This window comes from Biomphalaria glabrata, chromosome 6 (assembly GCF_947242115.1).
Source record: "Biomphalaria glabrata chromosome 6, xgBioGlab47.1, whole genome shotgun sequence".
Lineage (NCBI taxonomy): Eukaryota > Metazoa > Mollusca > Gastropoda > Planorbidae > Biomphalaria > Biomphalaria glabrata.
The window spans coordinates 25,608,143-25,634,953 of record NC_074716.1 but is presented as its reverse complement, the minus strand read 5'-3'; the positions used below and the strand labels follow the sequence as shown (position 1 = coordinate 25,634,953).

At 32.6% G+C, this 26,811-nt stretch overlaps 1 protein-coding gene across 8 annotated transcripts in view; it reads left to right on the top strand.

The window, feature by feature from the left end:
* Positions 1-26,811, top strand: part of LOC106050822 (CUGBP Elav-like family member 2) — a 186,560-nt gene that overhangs the window by 155,633 nt on the left and 4,116 nt on the right. Inside the window, exons 1-15 of one of the 8 annotated variants that reach the window (XM_056034068.1) lie at positions 2,469-2,619; positions 6,681-6,847; positions 9,371-9,453; positions 9,886-9,943; positions 11,013-11,147; positions 15,749-15,828; positions 15,982-16,110; positions 16,435-16,492; positions 16,576-16,641; positions 16,753-16,842; positions 22,078-22,122; positions 22,659-22,679; positions 24,579-24,716; positions 25,224-25,319; positions 25,611-25,754. In XM_056034068.1, coding sequence (XP_055890043.1) covers positions 6,685-6,847; positions 9,371-9,453; positions 9,886-9,943; positions 11,013-11,147; positions 15,749-15,828; positions 15,982-16,110; positions 16,435-16,492; positions 16,576-16,641; positions 16,753-16,842; positions 22,078-22,122; positions 22,659-22,679; positions 24,579-24,716; positions 25,224-25,319; positions 25,611-25,754 — 1,306 coding nt within the window. In that variant the 5' untranslated portion in view covers positions 2,469-2,619; positions 6,681-6,684. Of the gene's footprint in view, positions 1-2,468; positions 2,620-6,680; positions 6,848-9,370; positions 9,454-9,885; positions 9,944-11,012; positions 11,148-15,748; positions 15,829-15,981; positions 16,111-16,434; positions 16,493-16,575; positions 16,642-16,752; positions 16,843-22,077; positions 22,123-22,658; positions 22,680-24,578; positions 24,717-25,223; positions 25,320-25,610; positions 25,755-26,811 lie in introns of those variants that run through there. The other 7 variants (XM_056034063.1, XM_056034064.1, XM_056034062.1 and 4 more) reach the window with 7 other exon arrangements.

Sequence of the window (26,811 nt, the reverse complement as noted above, 5' to 3'; positions counted from 1 at the left end):
TGATAAGCAGTCCCTTTTGTTGGTATTCCAGGCTGTCAAAGGTTGTTTTGTTTAAATCCACACAACTGATAAGCAGTCCCTTTTGTTGGTATTCCAGGCTGTCAAAGGTTGTTTTGTTTAAATCCACACAACTGATAAGCAGCCTTTTGTTGGTATTCCAGGCTGTCAAAGGTTGTTTTGTTTAAATCCACACAACTGATAAGCAGCCTTTTGTTGGTATTCCAGGCTGTCAAAGGTTGTTTTGTTTAAATCCACACAACTGATAAGCAGTCCCTTTTGTTGGTATTCCAGGCTGTCAAAGGTTGTTTTGTTTAAATCCACACAACTGATAAGCAGCCTTTTGTTGGTATTCCAGGCTGTCAAAGGTTGTTTTGTTTAAATCCACACAACTGATAAGCTGCCTTTTGTTGGTATTCCAGGCTGTCAAAGGTTGTTTTGTTTAAATCCACACAACTGATAAGCAGTCCCTTTTGTTGGTATTCCAGGCTGTCAAAGGTTGTTTTGTTTAAATCCACACAACTGATAAGCAGCCTTTTGTTGGTATTCCAGGCTGTCAAAGGTTGTTTTGTTTAAATCCACACAACTGATAAGCAGCCTTTTGTTGGTATTCCAGGCTGTCAAAGGTTGTTTTGTTTAAATCCACACAACTGATAAGCAGTCCCTTTTGTTGGTATTCCAGGCTGTCAAAGGTTGTTTTGTTTAAATCCACACAACTGATAAGCAGCCTTTTGTTGGTATTCCAGGCTGTCAAAGGTTGTTTTGTTTAAATCCACACAACTGATAAGCAGTCCCTTTTGTTGGTATTCCAGGCTGTCAAAGGTTGTTTTGTTTAAATCCACACAACTGATAAGCAGTCCCTTTTGTTGGTATTCCAGGCTTCGCTCGATGATGGTTTTCGCCACTTCGCGGGGCGAAAATATGTTCAGTGCATGAAACATGAAACACTAATATAATGTAAAACCGTTTCCGTGAGGAGGTCTTTAATAACTTTTAATTAAGAAAACTTGTGAACTGAATGTTTCTAATTTCAGTAATTTTACATTTTTAATCTATGTAATAGCTCATAAACAACGCAATTTTAAAATAGAACCGACAATCATTTTCCAACATAACAATCAATTAATTAGCTCACTGTATTATGGTTCAAAGTTCAACCAAAAAAAAAAAAAAAAGAAACTAACGATATTTTTTTTTGGGAGGGATTTTTTGTTCATGATTGAGGAGGGAGGGAGTGACACCCTGATTTTACGCACCGGGTGACACCGATCCTAGTGACGTCACTGAAACTAAAATGCAAAATAGAGAAGTGAGTTTTAGAACAACAAACGAATATTCCAATTTGATTAGAGTAACATCATTAGTAAAATCACTAAACTTAGAGACACTTCAAGGCAGAATAATAAAAGTAAAGTAGCTATAATACATAAAACACTAAACCATAATTTACAATTAAAAAAAAAACTAATAAAATTCTCAGAATGATACAAAGATTGAGGCACATTTCTTATTCCATACGCTAAAACAAATTCGTACACGTGCTACAAATTTCCTAGTGCCATTAGAGAATGGAATGGGTTGCCTGAACAGTCAGAAAAAAAAAACAACGACTTAGCATTAATTAACAGGCATGACTAGATTGACACATGAAATGCGTAGGACGTTATTTTCTTTTTTGAAGTAATGTTTGAAATATAGTGTTTCAAAAAGCGTAAAGAAAAGAAAATAATGCTCTATCTCCCTAAGGATAAAAACAGTCTGCACTGGAATGAGAATTACACGAGATCGACACGTTATTCGCCCTCTTCCAGTCTTGGCTCGAATCGTAGACTAACCGCCTACAGTGGCAGCTCGTGGCTTGCTCGATAAAGTAGCACGTGTGTCTCGTTATCGTCAATGCTCTGACACTATTGCCAAGTTGGTTTATAGAAAGTCTGCCGAACCAATAGTTACAATTTGAATTATTTTACGTATTAAAATCAATGTTCCTATACAATTTTCTTTGGGAAAAGATTTACTTAAATATGCTAGATCTATATCTAATATATTTTTTGAAAGAATTATTTTAGCTAATTCGACTGACAGTTTATTATTGAAAATAAAATTAGAATGTCCTACACTAATAAGCGAACTTTGCGCATGCCTTTATGCTATGGGCACTGTGTTAACTTCCTACTTCTTATTGCTTTTGTTTTGTCTTAAGTCTTAAATAATTTAATAAAATAAGATATTTAAAATACTTAATTATTTTAAATTAATTATTATGCTACATTTTTTCTCATACTGTGTTAGATCTACTTCTAGATCTAGATATATTTTTCTTGTAGCGTGTTTACTAAGTTTTCAGCTTTGTCTAAGAACTATGATTTTCACGTTCCACAAATGTAATGAAATCAACAATATTTTATATAATATAGATATAGATCTAGTTTGAAAAAGAAAAGAACTAGTGAAGATTCTACTATGTCTGTGTTGTTCTATTGAGATTCTTCGAGATGGGGCTTCGACCTGGCAATCAACTTGCATTGTGGTCCTCTCTCACACTTGCCGTCCGCCATTTTCGTTGCGTTCAGTGTATGTTTGTGGTGTCTTGTGCGTCCTTTGTTTACACGTGGAAGATAGGTATGATATCAAGTATTATGTGGGTTTAACATATTTACTGCAGACTATTATACACATGATTTGAAAACATACCTAGATCTAATATCTAAGTCTTGCTTTCATTCACGTAAAAGTGATACCCCGGCCCGGTCTCCAATTATTACTGATTTCAGATTTGCTCCAAATCCAAGTTACAAAGTAACAAAGGCATATGAATTATTGAATATGATATATTTTATTTTACTATTTTTAGTAGACACTAGATCTAGACATCCATCTCTATAAATATTATGATTATTATTATAGACTATAGCTAGATATAGATTTATTGATCTACACAGACTACACTTACAGTTATACAGTCGAGTTATTACTCGCTTATTCGGGTAACCAACTTACCAACCCTACTCCCTAGGCCTAGTGACTGTAGAAACATCATCCACCCCCCTCCCTCTCTAGATCTACTCTCTGCCCAATGGCCAATCAATAGTGATACCAAAAGTGGCAAAAGTCAAAAGTAAGCTTGAACTTGAGAACACTAAAAGTAGATCTAGTAAAAGTTGGACAGCAGACCAGTGCGTATTGAATTGTTCAGATAGCCCTGGGCCTAGTCTAGTGTGCAATCGATAGATTCTATGTTCAATATGTTGACTTGACTAGTTGAAAGTTGTTATAAATAATATAAATATAGAGTCTAGATCTAAAATAAAAGTTCAAGATGAAAAGACTTTTAAAGACTGCCTTGTTTTTACTTCTGCATAAATAATAGGCTCGAGTTGTCTAGTGGTCTAGGTTAATGTATAGATCTAGATTATAGATCTAGTAATCTAGTCTAGATCTAAAATCTAAGTGACTAAGTCTATCTAAGTTAAGGATTAATCTAGATCTACTGAGAATCTACTCTTACACAGAGCAAATGTCTTACCCCGCCCTTTCATTGTTGGTTACTAAGTAAAATGGATCTAAATTTATTTCGTCTACGCATTTTTGAAACTTTACTGTAAGTTACAGTGTAACATTTTGTTTAAAATAACTTATTGATTTTGAATTTCTTAAAAATGCAAGAACTTTAAGAACATAATGATAATACAATTACATCATGTATCCAACACATTTTAATAATTCTTAAATGTCATCGATGTCCATAATGTCATTAATGAACTACCGGTACCTGTATTAGGTATATATTATTATATATGAAATACACAGATTAAAAAATAGTTTAAGTTTAATAAAATAACCGTAACATATTTACAACTAATATGCATTTAATCCCAAATATATATTATATATATATATATATGTTTCTCCAGTACTGGTGCCAAAAAGTGTCACATTAGGCTAAAAATTAAAGTTGAAGTTTTTGGTTTCATTTCAACTGTATTCACTTCTTCAAACCAGTGTACTTTAAGAATTTATCAATAGAAAATGAATTGCAAGATGTAGATTGTGACAACAGCGTCCATTCAAGAATCAAGGGGTACCCCCTTTTGCTTCACAGGTGCATCATCGTGACACCATTTGATAATTTAACAAAGACCAATTAATAAATTCATTGTATTTTAGCATAAGGCGGAAAACAGATTGAGCTCTCAACATTGTACTTTTGGGACCAATTTCAAATTGGCTTTTATGGACATATTATATATCATTTTTGATGCCCAAGAACAGAGGAATTAAATAAAAAATAAAATAAAAAAACAGCAGACAATTATTTCACATGAAAAAAATTAGGTCAAACTCACCCCTTATAATGACAAATCCATCATTCACAGAAGATATGTCCAATAATCCATGAATTTCACAAATTCACAGTACCGGTATTAACAGAAAAATGTGCCATAAAATAAAGTATATTTATAGAACATTTGAAAAAAAAAAAACAAAAAAAAATAGTTTCTTAAAACATTTATGCCTATTAATTTAGCCTCCCCAGGGCATTATTATACCTTAATATACCTTATTATCATTCTCAGTAACAAAACCATCATCATTTTCAACATATTAATATATCAATTTTAATGCCCAAGAACAGAAGAATACAAATAAAATAAGATCATTAGCATTTGACAAGTATTTACAAAACAAAAAATAGGTCAAACACACTTAGCCCTCAAAATGAAAAATCCATCACTCACAGAAGATATCTCTTTTAATCCATCACAAATCCACATAAGTATTAATGGAAAAATGTGTCACAAAATAAAGTATATTCTTAGAAGATGTGAAAAAAATAACACCACTTGCTTTTTAATATTTTTTTCTAATAAATAAGCCCCTTCCCCACCCCCCCCCCCCCCCTTCCCATTTTTTCTTGTGATGTCTTGACATATTATTTATATAAATTTTAGTATAAAGATTATTGGAATCTAGCAATAATAATTAACCTTTTGTTCTAGAGTTAGAACGCGTGTTGTTTTCATTGCGCGCGCCCAAGGCAAAAGATAGATCTACTCTACTCGTCCAGTTGCTTGTAGTTTAATTTAAATTGAAGAAAGAGACATCCCAATATTAAAGCAGAATAATTACCTAATCAGCTAATATTTTCAATGGAATTTTCTGTAGAAGCTTGAGTCTATAATTACCTTTGATAGATGTTATGGCTTTGAATTATTCTGACTGAATGACTAAAAAAAGCAAATTGAACAGTGGGTCATGAAGCTAAATCGGGCCAACGTCCATTCTGATTGGTTGTAAAAAAAAACGAGATTTAAAATTATTTTTTTTAAATAGCGAATAGTAATTTTTAAAAAATACATTTGTATGATAAAAATTTTAACAATATGTATTTTAAAACTAAAACCGGCGATATTTAAATATTTTGGATAAAATGTACACATTGTTTGGCGACTTCAGAAATTGCAGCGAAGCTTTTTTTTTTTTTTTTTTTTCAAATTTAAGACAAAAGAACCATTTTATTTACTTTTTTTTTTCTTTATATATATAAATAGTGTACTATGACCATTTCTAAATGGTAAGCATGTATTTATATGTTTCTTACCTTTTTTAACAGGGTCACATAAATCCAAATGTAGATCTTGTCTCTTTTTTTTTTAATACTTCATGGTATTCACAAACGCAAGAATTCCTTACAAAAACAAATTTAAAAAAAATGCTGCTAATAAACCTTCCATAAACATAGATTTACAGTTTTATCAATGTGATTAAAGTAGGCTGCTTCAAAGGAATAATGAGGGGGGAAACATCATTTAAAATAAAACACATGTACCGGAAGCTCAAAATTGGAACCAGTGAAATCTGCCCATGTGGAGTATCACCAGAGAATGCAGACCACGTCCTCCAAAACTGCTCTCTATACCAAGAGGCCTGTATAAGACATTGGCCCCAAATCACCCCAATAGAAAGGAAACTATATGGAGAGCTCCCTGATTTGGAAACCACTGCGCAGTTCATCTCAATTATTGGTCTACTCATCTGAACACTCCAACATAACAATGAGAACGAAGAAGAAGAAAATTTAAAATAATTTTGTGTGCGTGTGTGAGGGGGTGCAAACATTAATATAAAATTGTACTAAATCCTCTTAACTTGTATCACTAGCTTTATCAATAAATACACACAAACTCTATTTATTATAATGATAGGCTTACTTATTACATATTTAAAATATGGGAGCATATTATGATATAGATCTAGGCCTAAATGTTCTAATTTTGTGAAGTGATGCCATTTTGAAAAAGAAAAGGTTATAAATTCTGCCCACCTTTTTTTTTTCTTTTTTAATTTATGGGGATTTTAAAAAATGTGTGCATAGCGACATTTGATTATAACAACAAAGAATAATTTGTATTTTTACATATTATATACAAATTAAACCAAGCAAGTTTGATTGTTCACTCTTTTCTTGCAAAAATTTTAATTAAAAAGTTTTCAGCTGGCATGTGCTTTATTTCAGGGTTAAGCAAGTTTGAGTGATAGATTTAAAGACATCCTTTGTCCTTATGCATATTAAGTTAAAAAAAAAGAATTATGGTCTTAACAAAACTAGCAATACAAATCCTTGTTTGACCATAATCATTCCTAACTAGAAAATAGATTGAATATAAGCTGTATTATTTCAGAACCATGAATTCGCAACAGACAGAGCCTGACCCAGATGCCATCAAAATGTTTGTGGGTCAGATTCCTCGAAACTGGGATGAAAATGACCTTAAAACCATGTTTGAGGAATTTGGACCCATACATAGTATGAATATTTTAAGAGATAAAATTACAGGCCAAAGTAAAGGTATATTATTTTTTGTATTAAGCTATTACTAATTAAACCAAGTTTGTTGTTGTTTTTTTTGTTTAACCCTTTCATCACTATGCAGTTGCCTACCAATAACTGTCCCATCCCTAACAAAAGGGGCATAACTCCGTATTTTTGACAACATATGTTTTTTAAAAATTCACAGAAAAAAAACTAATGAAGCAAATTAAGTCAAATTTTGAAAGATTAAAGACAAATGGATAAAGTTTAATATAAACCAAAAATAATGCCAATATAAGACAAAAGTACAACAAAAAAAAAAATGTTTATGGAGCACTTGACGTTAAACATGACTAAGAAGTGTCAGTGAGTTATGAAATTTAGAGAAACATTCTCCTTTACAGAGTCTTATTTGACAGAGATTACATCCATAAACAGTTTCATGTGCTCTGTTTCTTTTTCCAAATTGTTCTTCATACACCAATGGCAGGCACGTTTGTTTCCCACCATTTGAATGAGCCTATGCTCAAGAAGATCACTCATGCCAACTCCTTGAGTTGATGGTTGGAGATCACTTTGCTTCCTTTTACGAACAATGTTTCCCTTTAGAAGGGCTGTGCTTATCTCAAGCCGAAACTCTAGATGTCCTAGTGATAGGCTTTTGGGTCTGGGCCTGTGAGAGGTAGCATAAATGATCCAGCTGTTGATGACAGCAGTCTGGAGAAGAAATCGAAAAATGTATCTCCACCATTTGACAGATTTCCTTCCTACTGGATAGTAGGATGAGAGCTGATCAAATTTGTCAACACCTCCCATTGATTTGTTGTAGGTATTAACAGCAGATGGGACTTTCACTTGAAAGTTGCCACCTGGTCCTCGGCAAGTAATTTCAGCGGTACCTGAAGTGGTGTTGGTACTCAAAAGAGTGACACAACGTTTATCCTTCCAGGCTGTAGCAACAAGATTCCCTTTCTGCCTAACCATGACGTCACCCTTTTAAAAATTTTTTAATGCCTTTGGTTTGAGATCAAGAGGCCAATCTTTTCTGTTAGGTCTTATTGTTGAACAGCAATAGGTTTGCTGACGCAAAAGGTCCTCTTCTAACTGAACTTAGCTAAAATAATTGTCAAAGAAGAAATGATGTCTCTTTCCTAAAAACCTTTCACCTAATTGAGTAACTATATAATGTCCAGTTCCATGAGGCATAGGATCCTCAACTTTACCAGTATAAATACTGAAATTCAACAGATACCCAGTAGATGCATCTGTTGCGCACCAGACCTTGATGCCCCAAGGGTTAGGTTTTCCTTTGATGTACTGCTTCCACATGAGTCTCCCATTGAAAGGTATCATTGCCTCATCTAGGCTAATATTTTTGCCAGCAGCAAATCTTGTAGCAATATTAGTCCTAATTAGGTCTAAAAAAGGTCTGACTTTGTGTAGGGGATCATGGCCAGGGTGACCTCGAGGTACAAATGTTGTCGCATCGTTGAGGTGAAAATACTGGGATAGTTTTTCAAATCTTGTCTTTCCCATAGAACCAGCCACCCCATCAACTCTCAGGCGTTCATCTGATGCCCAGTACATTTTGTATTCAGGTAAAACATGAATACCCATAGTAATGTAGATATGAAACAGCAGCTTGATTTCTGAAGCAGTTGTAGGCTGCCATGCTCTGTCGACTTTGCCTTCTTTTTGTTGACGATAATTGGCATATAAGTTAGTTTGCACTGCTTTATGCTCATAAAAGTTTTCAGGTATTAGAAGGCTAAAATAATCAAAAGGAGTAGCATCATATGGTAGATCATGTGTAGGTCCACATAGTTCAGTAAAATTCTCTACCACAACATCAGTAGTAGTAGCACTCCAATCTCCACTGTCATTGTTTAGATCTACTAGATCTAGGCTAGTTTCATCTTCACTATCACTAGAATCTGACCCAAATGGCTCCAATGAAATGTCAATATCACTTTCCCCATCATTATTTTCAGGTTCTAGATCTAAAACTTGTGTATTACCTTCGTAATCGTATCCAGTATAGTCTCTAAACATACTCAAAATATCTTCCATTTTCGCCCGATGGCAAAAAAAAAAGACAATTTTCAAAAATTCACAAAAAGTCGATCGTTTAAGCTAGTATCATCAAATAAGCATGTAAAAATAGCACTGTTATCGCTCTCTAATGTCAGAGTTAGAAAAGGTATAAAATCAATTATTAAAAACTCGAAATAGCGCCGGTAACGAAACAACCTAAAATCGGCGACTCAAGTTGTCTACCGGTAGAGGCGACTCTAGTTGCCAAATGGTTAAGAATTGGAAAGAAATAGTTTTAAATTGCATTTTAAATAATTTGCTGATTAAAAAAAAAATTGTTTTACTTTAAACCAACAGTGAAATATTTATACATAATAAGGCTAGTCCTATCAGAGACTTTTAATAATGTAACTGAAAAAAAAACTCATTTTAAAAAAATTAAAAACTAATTTCGAATTTAAAGCATTTATCTTACCATTTATAAATATTGTATTTAGCATAATCATGAAATGCTTATGTTTACAGGGTGTTGCTTTGTTACATTTTTTATTAGAAAGGCTGCACTCGATGCACAGAATGCTTTACACAACGTTAAAACTTTGCCAACAGTAAGTCATTGCTTGATGCGTGCATTTTTTTTTTTTTTTTGTTAAAAACAAAATATTTCTTTTTACTAATGAGGTAGTTTCGAATCTCTAACCTACTTTATACAGTCACATGACTCTGGTCTTATATATGGCAATAATGGCAATATCTTCCTATGATAAGAACGTAGATCTAGAAGATTTAGTGCTAGCATAGATCTAGTAGACCTACTAAATAATCATAAAAATTTGTGAATTTCTGTAACATACTTTGTATTACTTAAAGATGTATAGATCTAGACTATTTTCATGTTTAAATTACAATGAGGTCATTAATGTAAACAATACACCCACGTGACTGAGAAGAAATCCGGAACTACCTCATTTTAACTCTAAAAAATTTAAAGAAAAAAAATCATTGTTCACCATGCAGTTCTTATGATTGTTTATTTGCAGATGCATCACCCTATTCAGATGAAACCAGCAGATAGTGAAAAAAAGAATGGTGCTTATGGTCAGTTTGGTTTAATAATTGTTTCTGTCTTGATTCTAGTTTTCTTATATTTTAACTTCATTGACCTTGTGTTCAATTTCAGTAATACAATACTATATCACTAGTGAAAGATTGAAGCAGTATTATACCACCTATATTGCTAACAACACTACAATTTTAAAATGGTTATGGGCATTAAAATTTATGTATTGCCCAGTTAAATCTTAATTATAAAAAAATACTGCAATTAGAATAATGAATTACATCTTTTTAAATAATGAGCCCTTTTTATATATTTGTGTAGGCTTATCCCAGCAGTTATTTATTTTAGATTTTATTTAAATTTTTTGGTATAATTTATGGCCTATTATAAATAAATGAGACTAGCCAACCCACGGTGTAGCATACGTCACTATTTAGTGGCGGGTGAACAATTCATGATAGACAGTTGTCCAAATGGGTCGGGTTTAGGCAAATGACTGTGCGCATGCCTGGAGAGTGAGGCAGGTGCAGGCTGGGGGAGAGTCAGTGTGCATGCATGGTGTCCCCCATGGTTTGACGACGTAGAGAATTACGTATACAGATTATAATCTCATTAGTTCTTATACTATTCTTTTAAAAAGATTTTCAGAAACTTAAGATATAATATCCCACTGTCAATATTGTTGAACTTTATGGATGTACATTGTTTAGCGTAGTAAATGTAATCATTGAGTCTAGTATTATTGAAACAGATTGGTTATATTAACTTTTTCCCAGTACTATTGGGGGCTGAATAATTTAACTAAAATTGTGTAGATTTAACCTAAAGGTTAACATATTTATGAATGTAAATCAAGACGTAATGCATTTTTCAAAGTAAGAAAAAAATTATGTAATAAGTTGTTTAGTACACCTAATAAGAGTGTTTTTTTAGGTAGGCATAATTGGATCTCCTTAAAGTGCAAAATAGTATGTGTTAGTATTTTAATTAACAGTGTTCTTACTTGTACATCCAAATCATAGTTTTGTAGTTCTAAATTTATCTCTAATTTTTGATATGGGAAAAAGGTGTTATGCTAGTTTTTTAATATTTTTTTTTACATTTCAGCTGAGGATAGAAAATTATTTGTTGGCATGCTGTCTAAAAAATATAGTGAAAGTGATGTGAGAATGATGTTTGCTCCATTTGGGACAATAGAAGAGTGTACTGTTTTACGAGATCATACTGGCACCTCTAGCAAAGGTAAAAAAAAAAATATTCATTATCTTTTTTTTTAACAGACAGTTTCATAAGCAATTTAATCTATCTCTATGGAGCATTATGCATTGTTTATTACATCAAGCTGTGAATTGGGATGTGATCAAAATTACCCAATAAGTCGAATGTTCACAAATGTGTTTATGCTTCCCATGCTAACATAGTTTTTGAAAAGAAACCAATATTTTAATAATATATATAACAAAGTTAGGGTTAAAATTGGTGATCACCTATTTTTAGCAGCCCCTGAAAGGGGAAAAGACACTATTATAAGATTTGTGTGAAATGTCTGTCCGTCCGTCCCGTTTAGATCTTGTAAACTAGAAAAGATAGTGGAAATCCAGCATCACAATATTTTAGACCATTCAAAGTTCTGATGCAACGGCTACTTTTTTTTTTTTCTGAAAGTGAAAAATCTTATGCTAGCATTTTTTTAAGAGAAAAAGTTATTTAGTATGCATTATAAGTTAGACCTAATATAAAACGAATAGTAATCTTGTAAACTGCAGTTTTCTTGTAAAAAAAAAAAAAAAAAAAAATTTTTTTGCAGGGTTTTTTTTTGGAGGATTCGAATAAAAGATTGAGCCTTTTCAAAACAATTACATTAATTATAAGACTTCAGATAGGCCAGGGGAGGCGTGGTAGCTGAGTGGTAAAGCGCTTGGCTATAGTCGGGTTTGAATCCTGGTTAAGACTGGGATTTTCAACTTTGGAATCTTTGGACGCCTCTGAGTCCAGCCAGCTCTAATGGGTACCTGACATTAGTTGGGGAAAAGTTAAGGCGGTTGGTCGTTGTGCTGGCTACATGACACCCTCGTTAACCGTAGGCCACAAAAACATGAACTTTACATCATCTGCCCTATAGACCACAAGGTCTGAAAGGGGAACTAGTTAGGTCAGGTTCACATCTAACTTTGCATTCACTTACACCTATCCTTTGATCTGCTGGACCGTTGGGGCACTATACAAGATCTGTCAACCTTCTTTCTCCGTTCTTATCTCTCATTTGTCTTTGATATAATTTCATTCGGATGTTCTTTCTGAAAGTATTGAAGCCTAGCTGGGTGGACCACTTCGGGGGCCAATTTTGAGTTGTTTCCACACAAACTGTCTTTGTAACCTTGTTTTTTTTTTTTAATTAATTATTTTCATGGTTTTGTAATTTTACAGTACTTTTTTTTTATTACGCAATTAGTGTAAGCAACATATTCAGGACAGCTTAAACCCCCCTATGGGTCAAAATGTCAAAATTTTCGATTTTTTTTTTATTACTGAATATTGTACAGTATTCATTTCTGAACAATTTGGTGTATAAAGCATGTCAAAATTCAAAGTGGAAGTATTTTAAATATTTTTTTATATTTTGTATACTAGACATTTATATGTCACCTAATTAGTATGCAAATTTTTAAAAATTTTATAACTTTTTTATTTTTGGTCCGATTTCAATAATTTTTTCACCACAATACATGAAAAAAAAATCCTCTATGTTCCATAAATAAAAGCTGAAAACAAATAAAACAAACGTTTTCATTGGTTTAAGATACATCTTTATGTGGTTTAAACCAATCAGAAAACACTTTACAAATATTGACCTAGATACACATGTAAACAACTGCGCAGGTATTTTTAGGCTTCCAACCCTTTGCTGAGAAGCTAAGTGGCTTGATAAAGTTTTAGTACTTTTGTTTTTGTTATTTGCTATCAGTTCTCAAACTCAATATGGATAAGAAATGGGATCTACACTTAAATTTTGAAAGGTTTACCTAATATAAGTAAGCTTTGCGGAAATTAGCTCATTCAGCCCCCATAAACAAAGGCATGATTAGCCATGATTGTTACTAACACTAGTCTAGTAGAGTACTAGACTAGATCTAACTACTAGTAACTAGACCTAGTTCTCTAGTCTAGATCTAGCTAGTCTATTAGCAATAGCCTAGTCTGACTAGTCTAGATTATAATCTAGATTATTCTAGATCTACTCTTTGCATTTTAGATTTATGTCTACTAATAATCCATAATAAAAGCAGATCTAGATCTAACTAAATCTAATAGTACCATAGAAGTCGTAGATCTAGTGTAGCAAATGATAGTAGTTAGATCTAGAAAGTAGATTTAGTTCATTTAGACTTCAGGACAATACTGTTACTTAGACATTTATGGAATTGATGAAAAGCTTGAATCTTATTTTTAAATCTAAAGGCAGCTAAGAAATTTCAAAACAATTTAAGTACCAGTACCAGGATTTGTTTGTAAATATATAGATCTATATATAATATAGACATAGTTTCACATAGGGTGATAGGCATAAGGTGACCTAAAGTTTTCTATATCATCCATGGGTCTACCTCAACCATTTTCCTTCACTGTTTTTAAAACATAATGCTTGCAACAATTAGTTGAACTATTGAGAATAAAAGCAAAAGCTGTGAATGAAACTAGACTAGCATTTTAAGGCCGTAATTCTTTCGAGGAACGCTTGACAAATCCAAAATGTTGATGAGACTTTCCACCATATTATCATCGTAAAATTGCTTTTTTTGGTAAAAGAAGTCTTGAAATAGCAGTAGATAAAGCTAGTTTCATCATATAGTGAAGGTGAACTACTCAGTTTAAGGTTATATAGCAAGTTTAGAATATGTTCCTCCATAAATTACATCAATGTAGTATTCCTAGAATCTGATAAATCGCATCGTATCGTCAAAAAAGATAGGATATAACAGTAAAAAAAGGTTTAAAAGTTTAAAAAATAATACTAGGAACACAGATGAACAATAGAGATATTAACTGTATGGCAGAAATGTTTTTAAAAACACAATAACTTAGTTTTTAACACAGAGATTGTCGTTTTTTGTCGTTTTCTTCTATTAGCCATTTTCATATTTTTTTGTTCAGAGTTGGCGTGATAAAACAATTATTTATGAATATTTTGTCTTGAAATTTGGCACAAATAATGTTCTATATATAGGTATGAAAGTGAAGCAGAATAAATAGAAAAGGTTGAAAACTTAAGAGTAATTAATTTTTTTCTATGCCTACCCCCCTATAAAAACTTAAAATAATGGGCCGCAACCATGCTTAGAGCTATAACTTTTTTTCTATTTAATGAATTTGGTTTATTCTGCTTCACAATCTTCTACTAGTATTGAATAATCAACAGCTGAAGTTTTATTGAACTAGCTTTAGTAGTTTTCAAGAAATCTTGACATGAAAAATAGCTATTTTTTCATCATTTTAGCTAAAAATAGCCCCAAAAAAAAATTTTTTCTCAAAAAGTTGATAAGATATAAAGAAAAAATATTTAGTTTCTTCTTATTTGCATGCTGACACATAATAAAAAAGCATTTTTTATTATTAAAACATGTAATTTCTATTTGGGGGTTTAAGCTGTCCTTAATATAAAAGGCATTGTTAGTAAAGTTGACCTGCCATTAAACACAAATAGGTGCCTCACTATACATTATGCCAGTTTAATGCCAAAAATCGCATTGGCTTAACAAACTTTCTTAGGTGTCCAGGAAGTTTTAGCTATTTATATTTGTTATAGTCTAGTTGGTTGGTAGCCATGCAACTATTTTTTTTTTTTTTTTGAAAGCTAATTGTATAAGGAATATTTTTAATCAAATATTGAACTCCTAGAATCAATTTATGTGACTTGTCCCATACTTATTCAGTGGTTGTATTTTTTATTTAGCTCTTACCCAAAAGTCATTTGAAAGCTCATTCATTTTCTTTCCAAATACATAGAATAGTTTTGTTAATGTTTGATTTTTTTTAGTGCACTAACCATTATTTCAATAAAAGATGGTTATTTTAAAAAGTAAGACAAAAGTATTTTTTAATAGAAAGTTTAAAAAATTAATAAGTATGAAGAAAATTTAAAATGTCATTTAGATAGGTTAAGCTTAATCCATCCTAAAACTTATTGTCACTAAATTTAGTCTAGACCTAAACACAAGCAGCTATGGACATTATGACAATCACAAAATCTAATATGTAAAATACTATCACTAGATCTAAATCTAATTCTCTTAACCTTAAAAAAAAAAAAAAAAATTTAAACATCTGATGGATCAGGACTTTCATAGGACATGGCTTTAAAAAAAAATCTGATAAATAACCAACATACATGCAAAAAAAAACGACGCCAAAAAAAAAAAAAGCAATATTTTTTTGTGTTGACTGGAAGAAAATTTAGTTTCGGCATTTAAAAATGGCTACTTAAAATCTTGGTTTAAAATAGAAAGTAACAATCCAGTCGCACAATCAAATATGCTGAGTCGCCACAGAAATATAATGCAGGCAATATGATCAGCTGATGACAATAAGTGGGCTACCTCTCTTTTAAGACAAATACTGAAATTTAAAAATATATCTGCCTGTCCCTTCAGCATTAAGAACAGTAGACTATTGGAAGATAGCACTTCATACTCTCAATTTTTTTTTTTTTCTAGTGCTTCCCAATATGTTAAATGTTTTGTGTAATCCTGGCTTAGGGATACAAAGCTTGGGTAAAGTTAAGTGAAGTACTGCTTTTTGTTTAAGTATATGCATCTATAATTCTAATGAACATGTTTTTTATCTAGGGTGTGCATTTGTTACATTTGCCACCAGACAGTGTGCGCAGAATGCAATCAAGAGCATGCATCATTCTCAGACCATGGAGGTTTGTAGTTTAGCATTTTGAAATATTTTTTTTTACTTAATAAATATTTAATTATTAAATATTTAGTTCACTTTTTTGGTAAGTCTCCAAAATTGCTTTTATTTTCTTTATAGTATTGATTTTTTAAAGTGAATTTTATGTTTTATCCTTTAGGGCTGTTCTTCTCCTCTAGTAGTGAAATTTGCTGACACTATAAGAGAAAAAGAACAACGCAGAGCACAACAAATGAATCAAAATATGTGGAACACTGGTTTTGGAGCGCTAGGGCCTCAGTACCTTGCAGTAAGTTTTTTCAAGCACTTTAAAATCCTATTGTTAAATACATTTCAGAATACTTAGCCAGTAAAATCATTTTGAATTTTTGTATTGAGGTGCCAAAAAAATTATTAAATGTCTTTTATATGACTTTTTCTTTTTTTTTTTTTTTTTTCCTCCAAAGTTGAATGAAAAGGTATGGATGGGTGAGCGGAAAAAATAGTAGATAAAAATAATTAATAAAAAAGTTTTACTTTTTTTCCTTTAATTAATATTTGTAGTTTAAAATACCCGTTTGGCTATTTCAGTATGTTAGCTTTGTTGGTATAAACTTTAATTTTATTTTAACAGCAGTTGTTACAGCAGATCACAACAGGAAATTTGACAAATTTCAATAATCAACAACAAGGTACATTTTATATATTAAAGTAAGTTAAAAGTAGTTGATGGTTGTTTAAGATGACTCCTTGAGATTTTTTTTTTTGTGTGCAGGTAACATGGGACTAAATATGCAGCAATTAATAGCTGCAGCTGCTGCAGCAGCTGGCAATAACCCAGGTGACATTTTTACTCTATGCTTACTACATATGCTGAATTAATAATAAAACTACTGAATTAATGCTTACTTTTCTCCTTTGTTTTTAATCTGTTGTACTTTTTTCCTTCCAGCTTTGTTAGCCGCTCTAGCCAGCTTAGGTAGTTTAGCTAATAATGCAGGCAATCAACAGGGCTTAAGTTCTGTTGGAAATAATAACCAAGGTAGGTACTTTGTTGTTGTTTTTTTTTACATTTAAAATTGTGCTGCTTTATACAAGTTAATTTTTTATCTTTATTTATCTGTTGGGGGGGGGGGACTATTAATATTCAAACTGTTTTGTTATTTAGGTATTTACTTGTATTTAGTGTGTCCTCAGGCTTAATAATGAGGTTTAATTACAAAGCTTATATAAACTCACTCTTTCTGGCAGAAAGTTTGACATGTTAATTTTCCAACACCCAATCACGGAACGCTGTGGCTGAGAGGTTAGGCAAAATTAGATTTTGAATTTCAGAATTTTCAGGGCGACCCTAAGTCCACACAACTCTAATGGGTACCTGACATTAGTTGGGGAAAGTATAGGCGGTTGGTCGTTGTAAAATGTTTGTTTGTAAAATGTTTTACATGTTTCGGATGTTCCTTCAGAGTTGAAGATAGTTTACTTCCTAGTCCAAACCTCCCGCAGGACGACGGGGGATGGGAGTGGGCAGGGTTTGAACCCTCGACCTTCGATAAATCCGAACAACAGTCCAGTGCGCAAACCGCACGACCAGGCAACCATGTTGTGCTGGCCACATGACACCCTGCTCGTCAACCATTGGCCATAGAAACAGATGACTTTTCATCTGCCCAATATATCACAAGGTCAGAAATGGAAACTACTTTTTAATCTCAGATCAAGCTGAAAATTGCAGAATCAATTAAATTCTTTTACCTGACAAATCAAGAATCAATTTAAAAAAACAAACTATTGGTGATAAATTTGTTTGGTTTCTCAATCGGGGAAAGAAATAGTACTTGACTTAAGTGGAGGTATATAGTTTAATTAGTCCCCTTTATATTAGGCTGCCTTCATAGGCTCTTTGCTAGTAGAGTGGTTACCTTGTTGGCTTGAAAAGCCTGAGAAGGTTTGAGCCAGGAGTTCGAATTCAGGTCATTTCCCCCTTTTTATTTTATTTTTTATTGTTGGTCTAGATCTGTTACAAATTTAATCACATAACGGATACAAACTAATTGATACAAGTATGCTTAATATAACCTTTTTTAAGTATTTTAAAATATTTTTCTTATTTTATTGTATCTTGTCATTCATTCCTTCAGCATTATTAATTTGTCTTTCTTTTCACTTGATGATCAGCCAGTTATTTACATTTAATAGAATGGGTCAATACCTCTCAATTTGTTTATAATGCAATATAAAAAAAAAATTTAAGTTCCCCTTTCAGACTTGATGGTCTATAGGGTAGATGATGTAAAGGTCAACTGTTTCTGTGGCCTATGGTTTACGAGGGTGTCATGTGGACAGCACAAGGACCAACCACCTTTATTACTTTTCCCCAACTAATGTCAGGTACCCATTAGAGCTGGGTGGATTCAGAAGTGCCCGAAGATCCCAGGATTCAAACCCCAGACCCCGATTCGGCAGATAGGCGCTTTACTGCTCAGCCACCGCGCATCCATAATGCAATTGGTCATGACCTATTGATGAGTTTCAGCAATTTGGTCCACACAATTCTCTTGACAACTTATAACCGACTATTTGTTCACATGCAAAAATGGTTTATGTGACAAATGGCTGACATTCATCTCATCATCATCATCTATCCCTTGACTTTCGTCATTGGGGTGCTGTGACAGTTTGCATAACCAAATCCCTTCATTTTTCCCTGTCGGCAGCTGTTCTTAGGATATCAAGAGAGAACCCAGACCATTTTTTAGCATTGTCCAGCTTTTCTTTGGACAACCCCTTTTTCATGCTCCTTCTACCTGTACCTTGAAGGGACATGGAGTCATGTCTTCCAATATGACCAAACCAGCTCAGCTTGCGTCTCTTCACGGTAGGGAGTTTCTTCTTTTTGCCAGTCAGAGTTTTGACTTAAAAGAGACGCCCAAATGTCCCAAAATTGAAAACCCCAGGATTCGAACCCAGGACCCTGGCTTGGAAGTCAAGTGCTTTATCGCTCAGCCACCTAGAGTTTTGACTTGTACTAACTCGTTTGTCTTCTTTTCCTGGTATTTGATACCCAGCGTTTTTCTGTAGCCTATACTCTCAATGGATGTCAAATAAAATCAGCCAAATTAGACATTTCTGTTGAACTTCTACAGGCTGGAGGAGAGACCATGATAAACACACTTTTTAAGATATTAGCAACCAGATCTGGCAGTCAGGAGAAAGGCCCAAGCCCATGGACCCAATCTCTCATCATCACTCTTCCAAAGAAAGGCACGTAACAACTGTCAAAACTACTCCACCATCAGCCTCATAAGCCATCCCAGCTATGTCCTGTCAAAAATTATATTAAGCTGGCTAAAACCGATAGCAAACTAACTTATATCAGAAGATCAAGTGGGTTTTAGACAAGGTCGAAGCACAAAAGAAAAAATCCTAAACCTCAGAATAAAAAAATAAAGTTACCCTTTCAGACCTTGTGGTCTATAATTTCCTTGAAAGGACAATGGAAGATGCTCTTGAGAGCTATGAAGGTACTGTTAGCATTGGGGACAAAGAATTACTAACTTGCGCTTCGCAGATGACATAGATGGCCTAGCAGGGACAGAACTGACTTAGTGATGCGCATAGACAAAGACTTCCACATCATGTGGTATGAAAATAAATGCCAAAAAAAAATGATGATTATTATGCAAATAAATGCCAAAAAAAAAAATGATGGCTAATAGTCAGTAGGGCTTTAAAAGGGACATAAGCATTGGAGGTAAAAAGCTGACAAGTGTCAGAAGTTTCAAAAACCTCTGAGCTATCGTCTCAGATGAAGAAAGGAAACCTGAGCTAGTGGCCTGAATTGCACAGTCCACAGCACCATTTGCAAAACTCAAAATAATATGGAAAGACAAAGGCATAGCCCTCCACACCAAAATCAGACTTATGCACTCTCTGGTCATGGCCACATTCCTATATGCTTGCGAGTCTTGCACGTTGACTGCAGATCTAGAGAGGATCCTAGCAATGATGTAATTAGTTAATAGTATGACACATAGAAGTTAGGTTTAATTGGGTATTTCCTTAGTGACACAAAAGTACATCCATAAGTTAGAATGAAAATAGGTTAGGAAGAATAGTGGACAAAAGACGGCTGTTCCCTTCTCTCAAGTAAACAGATTGTACATCATCTCCATCACTTGGGTAAACTTTCAACCACCCAACAGAAATGCCAAACCCACTCTAACGACAAGTAGGTCATCTTCGTTTTTTTTTATTAGATCTGGATCTAGTACTGCTAGAGGACTACTACTAACATTATTCATTCTTTTGAATCTACTGGATCTAGTCTACATTTGTGCTAATGGTCTGGCCTTCAGCTGGATCTTAACGTGCATTTGTAGGAAATTCAAAACCATTACCAGCGAAACCACCCAACAATGGAATTGAGATCTTAGGTATCACATTTAATGACCGCATCACAAATAAAGAGATTAGAGACAGGGTTATTACAGCGATTGGACCCCATGATGGCCTAACTATTGTAAAAAGAGAATGCAAACAGAACTCTTATGGCCCTAAGGTCTTCTGGGCTCGCAAAGGCCTTTATTCAGGGAACAGTACCAGGAAAAAGAACAGACAGAGAAAGTGATGGGAGAGCAGCCTAAAAGAATGGATGGGCCTACCATTGAAAGAGGTTCTATCCAAGGCAAAAGACAGAAAGGAATGTAGAAAGACAAAACTTGCATTGTGCTCCAACAGTCCAACAGACTAAGGGATAGGTGAAGGTGATACTCTCTAAAACCTTGAATTCTTCTTTTTGCATTCAATGTCAAACTTTCACAACCATTTTGGAGTTAGAGACCACTAACAAAGTATATAAATTTAATATTACTTTTAAGCTGGTGTTACTTTTCCAGTTTTGCTCATGGCAGCGAATGCCAAGCTTAAACGGGTTTTTATTTCTTTTATTGATCATCCCTCCACCTTTTGTTAGGTTTGACCATAGGTATTAAATGAGTCAACTTTTTCTAATGGTTGGCCATGCAACATCTTGTGCTCTTGTGCTATCTCCACCACAAACTAGTTGGGTTTTTTCTGCACTGATTTTCATGCCAAGCACTGTAGCTGCATTGTCCAGATTAGAAGTAAGATTTTTTACCAGGTCTATATCATCTGCAAACCTGGGATTAAAAATAGGCTTCCTATTTATGGTCAGGCTAAGAGTAACTCCTTCTAGAGAGTTTCCTTCATACTATGCTCCAGAAATAATGTTATAAAGAGCTTGAGCGATAAGGCATCCTTGCAGCACTCCTATAATTCCTAAAACTTTTTCCAATTTGGTTGTTCAGAAGCACTGAGCTATTTGCATTTGGTGCAATGCTTTGGTAATATCAATAATGTTTATGTTTTTATCAGTGATGAACTTCCTTATTACTTTCTATCATGCCGAACCCGGTCAAAAAAACTTTTTAAAAAATTTATAAAGTTGTGTATCATTTTTTTTTGTGTTGAAGGCATTTTTCATTTAACAGTATGGTGTTAAATATTTGTTTAACAATTCTTCTGCATTCTCTGAAGCCTACCTGCTCTTTGGAAAGTACCTCTATGACTTCTCTTTGTCTGTTAAAATAAGTCTTGGCATTGTGTTGCTCGTATGACATATAGTTCTATAGTTTTGGCATTGTCTCAAGTTTCCTTTGGGGGGAGGGGGCTGTGCAATTATTAAAGATTGGGTCCATTCTTTTGGCAATGTTTTTTCATCCTATATTTTCTCTGTTCTGCTGTGATTTGATGTTTTGAAGTTATGATATTGATTCCAGGCTATATTCCACTTTTATGTGATCTGAGAACTATCAGGGTTTCTGTGGTGTCAAAGCTCCTAGAAATCTTTGGAAATATTTTTTTTTTAATCTTGGAAACCTTAAAAAAAAAAATTAACAAGTACATTTTGTCATGAGATGTCATATTTATTATGCTATAATGCAGCTTTTATGCACAATAAATATGCATTAATATAAATGTTATACACTAACATCAATTCTTAAAAACTCTTTTAAAAAATTGGGACATGATAAAACTGTCTGAGCTATATCTAGAATTATAGTCTAAAATAATTGAAGATATGAAAAATTCTTATCATTTAATTCTACTATAGATCAAGTCAATTTGTTTGAACAATTATTTTGCTAACTTTTAAGGAAAATTTTTTTTTTAGTTTTGTAAATATGAATAGTACAATGTAAAATCTTGTTCATTGTGTTGTAATTAACAAATGATGTTCACATTTTTTAAAAAGGTGCATTGGGTGGTTTTGGCCAAATGGGAAATCCTGGCAACAATGGTAAGTAAAATATCATTTTATTATCATAGTCACAATAAAATTTCTTAATGCAACTTACCAGTAACTGTTACATTTCAAATGTTTAATTTTTTTTACTAATTTATTTTTTATTTAAAGAAAAAAAAGTTTTGTATATTGTGTTTAACCCTTTAGCCCTTAAGCAGTTGTCAAAAATCATTTTCCCCATCCCTAAAAGAACAGATATAACTATTTGTCAGTTATTTAAATACATTTTTTTTTAATACATTCTAAAAAAAAAACAACCTTTTTATAGATCAGCATCATGTTTAAAGTCATAAAGACAAAAACATTTGAATATCAAGGGGAAAAAAATTCAAAAATTAGAATTGTGTCAAAATTGGCGACTAAAGTTGTAAAAAGGCTAAAATATTAAAATAAATGCATGATAGTTATTAAGAATGATAAACCGAGGGATGTAATCTTTTACATATGAAATTGTGTATAAGGCTAGAAATATGCTTTTAAAACTATACTAAAGCTAATATGTAATTATCTTTTTCCCTCAAATTACAAAGCATTACGAGGAAATCAGTTTGGTAAGCATTACACACCACTAACATGTTTTGTTGTTATTTGTTGTTGTGGCTTTGTTCTTTCTGCATTTGCAATGTTTATAAGTATTTAACACGATTTCCATTTTTGTGTAAAAAAAAATAATCATCAAACCTTTAAGTGTATGGGGATAATGTATAATAAATACTGCTATAGCTAATGATCTTAACTCTTTTTCTTTGGGATTATTTTGCACATTTGGATGGAATAAAAAAAAAACAATTTGCCCTCTCTGAGTGTGCTTCAATGCTTCATTAAACTTTTGACTCTGTGCTTATCATAAAATTGTTACATTTTTTATAGAGTAAAGGAAGGATTATCTGTCTGAACAAAAATCTTACACAAATTTTTTGAATAATGATTGTAAAGGATGCCCAAGCATTCATTGTTGACTCTGCAAAGAATGGTTTGATAGATTAAAAATGTGAGAAAATAGTTCCAGTGTCTGCAGAACTTGTAAAGAAATTGTGTATAAACAAATCTACTTTTATAAAACTAGATGTCACTGACCCAGCCGAGCAAATCATTGCATCTGGTCTAAGTCTAAATTCCCTTTTGGCATAATTCTTTTGAATAAATTTTCTTGTTTGTGGGAATAACTGCAACATTCTAACATATTCTAGAGAATATTCTGAATGTCTTGTATTACTTTATGCTGTGTTAAGTTTTAGGATTGCTAAAAAAATTTTATACTTAGGAAATCGCCCCTTAAAATACATATTGGCATCTCTGTATTTAAAACGTAAAATTGAAATCAAGCTAATTCTCCATATCACTACCATATGAAAAAATGAAAAATGACCAACCATGGAAAAGAAAATATATTATTATTATTATCCAATGTAATATCTTTAAAAATTACAATATTTATTCATATTTTCACTAAATTTTATATAGAACACATTAAAAAAGCACATAAAATGATTGTCTTGTGCTTATTATACCATATCATTACAATCTGGAACACCAATCTAATGAAAATAGAAAATAGAACCTTTAAAAAAACAACCTTCTTGGTAAATAACTTTGAAAGAAGTAAGGTCCAGATGTTTAGTAGGAAACTCTTTTTATTTTATTGTTAAGATCGGCGTTGATCTTTGCACTAGGGGCCAGGTCAAATCAACTTTTAATCAGTGTCTTTACAGAATCAATAAAACAGAAACAACAAAGAAATTGTTTGCAAATTAACTTAATATGTGTATGCATGTAGTCATCCTTTTGTCCTTTCATGTACTCATTACCTCTGGCTAGTTACTTTTTTTTTTTTTTTCATGTAATCTGATGGTAAAGCTTTCAGCCAAGCACATATTAACAAAGTGTGATAGCCTCTCATGCCCTGCAGCTGCACATGATTAATGCTTAGACACATAATACCATTTGAAACTTCAGAAGGAAAAAAACATATATATATATATTTGTGCTCCAACTCTTTTAAAATATTTTCATTGCCTTAGTTACACAAATTATTTTCTGTTAGTTGTGTTTTTGTTTTTTTATCAAAGGTGATATTTGACTTATGAATGACATCTCCACCTTTTTTTTTAAAAATAGATTAAGCCTTTTTGTTTTTAGTAGTGCACTATTATTATTAATTCCTATTTACAAAAGTCTTTTTATGGCTGTGGTAAATGCTTAAAGGTTTGTTTTTTTTTGGGTTTTTTTTTGAGAATGTAAAACATAACTTGAGCTTCAAAGTACTGTTTTTAAAATGTATTTCTTTTCTTGCAAAAATGTCATCAAAAGAATAGTTTAAAAACTTTTTTTTTTATTGCCTGCAAGTGAAACCTTGTATAAATAATAAATATCATCTTGCTTGCATAGTTGTTTTTTTTTTAATTAAAGAAAGTTCAACTTCAAGGGCTTACGACTTTTGTATCTAACAGGAAACTTGGGCGGTGGCTCTGGCTTGGGCAATATGGGAAACAGTGGCATGGGAGGTAATATGAATGGCTTTGGCACCAATAATTCCAACAGCATGGATGCTTTGAGTCAAGCTTATTCAGGGATTCAACAGTATGCTGGTAAATCACTTCTTTGTATTTATTCTGTAGTATGATTTGTGCTATATATTCTTAGTTTATGTCAGTGATGAGGATTTCAAATAACATTTAGTGCATTAAAAAGAAAACAAGGATTACCAGAGCCTTTTTTTTTCCCTCTGAAAGAACTGTTTAAAATCCCTGAATAACGAAAGTAAAAAAGTTTCACTACACAAGCTTTTCTAGAGCTGGTCTATAATTTATTTGTTATAATTGTCAAGGGATTTAACATAATGATTTTTTTTAATACTTTCAAGCACCTAATTTCGAAGCTTTGTTGTTGCTACACTTCCTTTTTTCCTATGCTTCAAATCGCTTTGCAAATTTAAAAAAAAAAAATCTCATTTTAGAAATACTTCTATTTAAAAAGTAATCAGAATTTATTTTTTTATGCGTAACATATTTTTTATCATCATCTAACTAGTTAGATTGAATTGTTTCAACTTTAAAAAAAACAAACTACAATAATTAAATGTACTGTATTTGCAGCTTCTTTCCCTAATGCCTTTAATGCACAGGCTGCTCAGCTCCAAGCTGCTAACAATAATGTTGGTAACAAGCAGCAGGAAGGTATGAACCAAGAAGGTGTGCATTTTTTTGTGATTTGTCAGACTTCAGTGAATTGAGTTTAAATAAAGGAGACACACATTTAACAACTTTACTCTAATTTTCATATAGTTTTTTTTTTTAATTGAATCAAAAAAGAAATAACAGTATTTCCTTAATAAATGTTTGTCCTTTTATTTATAAACAGTTCATGTTATTTTGTATAATTTATCCGTTCAAATTTAATATTTAATTTACATCTGTTTCTTAAGATATTTTTAAAAAGAAAATATTCTATTAAATTTTGACCTTTGTTTTGTTTTGTTTCAGGCCCAGATGGTGCTAATCTGTTTATATATCATCTTCCCCAAGAGTTTGGGGATGGTGACTTGATGCAGATGTTTATGCCCTTTGGTACTATTATTTCAGCCAAAGTATTTATAGATAAACAAACGAATCTAAGTAAATGCTTTGGTAAGTGAATAATTCTTTTGGTCTTAATGTAAATCAGTGTTTATCAAGCCCCCACACACACCCATTAAAAAGAAAATTGATCTTTATTTTCAATATCTCAATGTCTATCGGTTGATCCTCGTATCAAGTCTTCTTTACTGCCGCTAAATTGCAGTGAAAGTTCATATTGAAATTATTTAGTGTTACAAAAGAGTTTCTAAAATTTGATTCAGTTATTCAAAAATGCATTAAATGATGTACATTTTAGAAAACATAAATCAACACTGCCTTTATTTTGAGCACTGGCAGGGGTGCCACTTTTCCAGAATAACCCGGAAATCCGGGTTTTGAGGGGGTCCGATTTCCCCCCCCCCTCCGGGTTTGCCTTCTACAATTTAGTAAAAATCCAGGGTTTTAGTTGATTTAGATTTTTTTCGAAATTTCTGGTCATTTTCCCCCGTTAATTTTAGTTTTAGTTCCGCGAGACTTTCACTTTGCATGCGCACTAAGCTTTATTTACCGGTACAGAAAAGTGTAAACATTCTAGATCTATAGAGAATTTCTAGATCTACGGAACGCGCATCGAATCGGCTCGAGTGTAGATCTATTTCTATGATCAATCTAGATCTGATCTAGAGTGAATCTAGACTGTAAAGTCTTGTATTTAGTATAGATATAGTCTAAACTCTAGATCTACTCGCGTACCTAGCGGCTACGGGCTAGTCCTAGATCTAGAAATAGAATTAGAAAGAAAAAAAAATTCACGAGTGAGAAATTTTTTTTTTTTTTTCTTTCCGTGTTTTATATTTTAATATTTGTATAGGTTCCATATAGACATAGAGTCTTAGCCTATGTCTAGAGTATTATAGAAGTAGGATCTAGATTTAGGATATTTACATCATTTTTAGATCAGAACTAGATCTAGATCTAGAATCAATGATTGAAGAATTAAATTAGTAAGTTTGCGTTCGCCTGAAGACTTAGAGGCTAGAAAAAATAGATCGATTGGTCTATAGATTTATACAAATAAATTATAATTATGTATAAGCAGTCCAGCACATTCTAGCCATCATTTAAA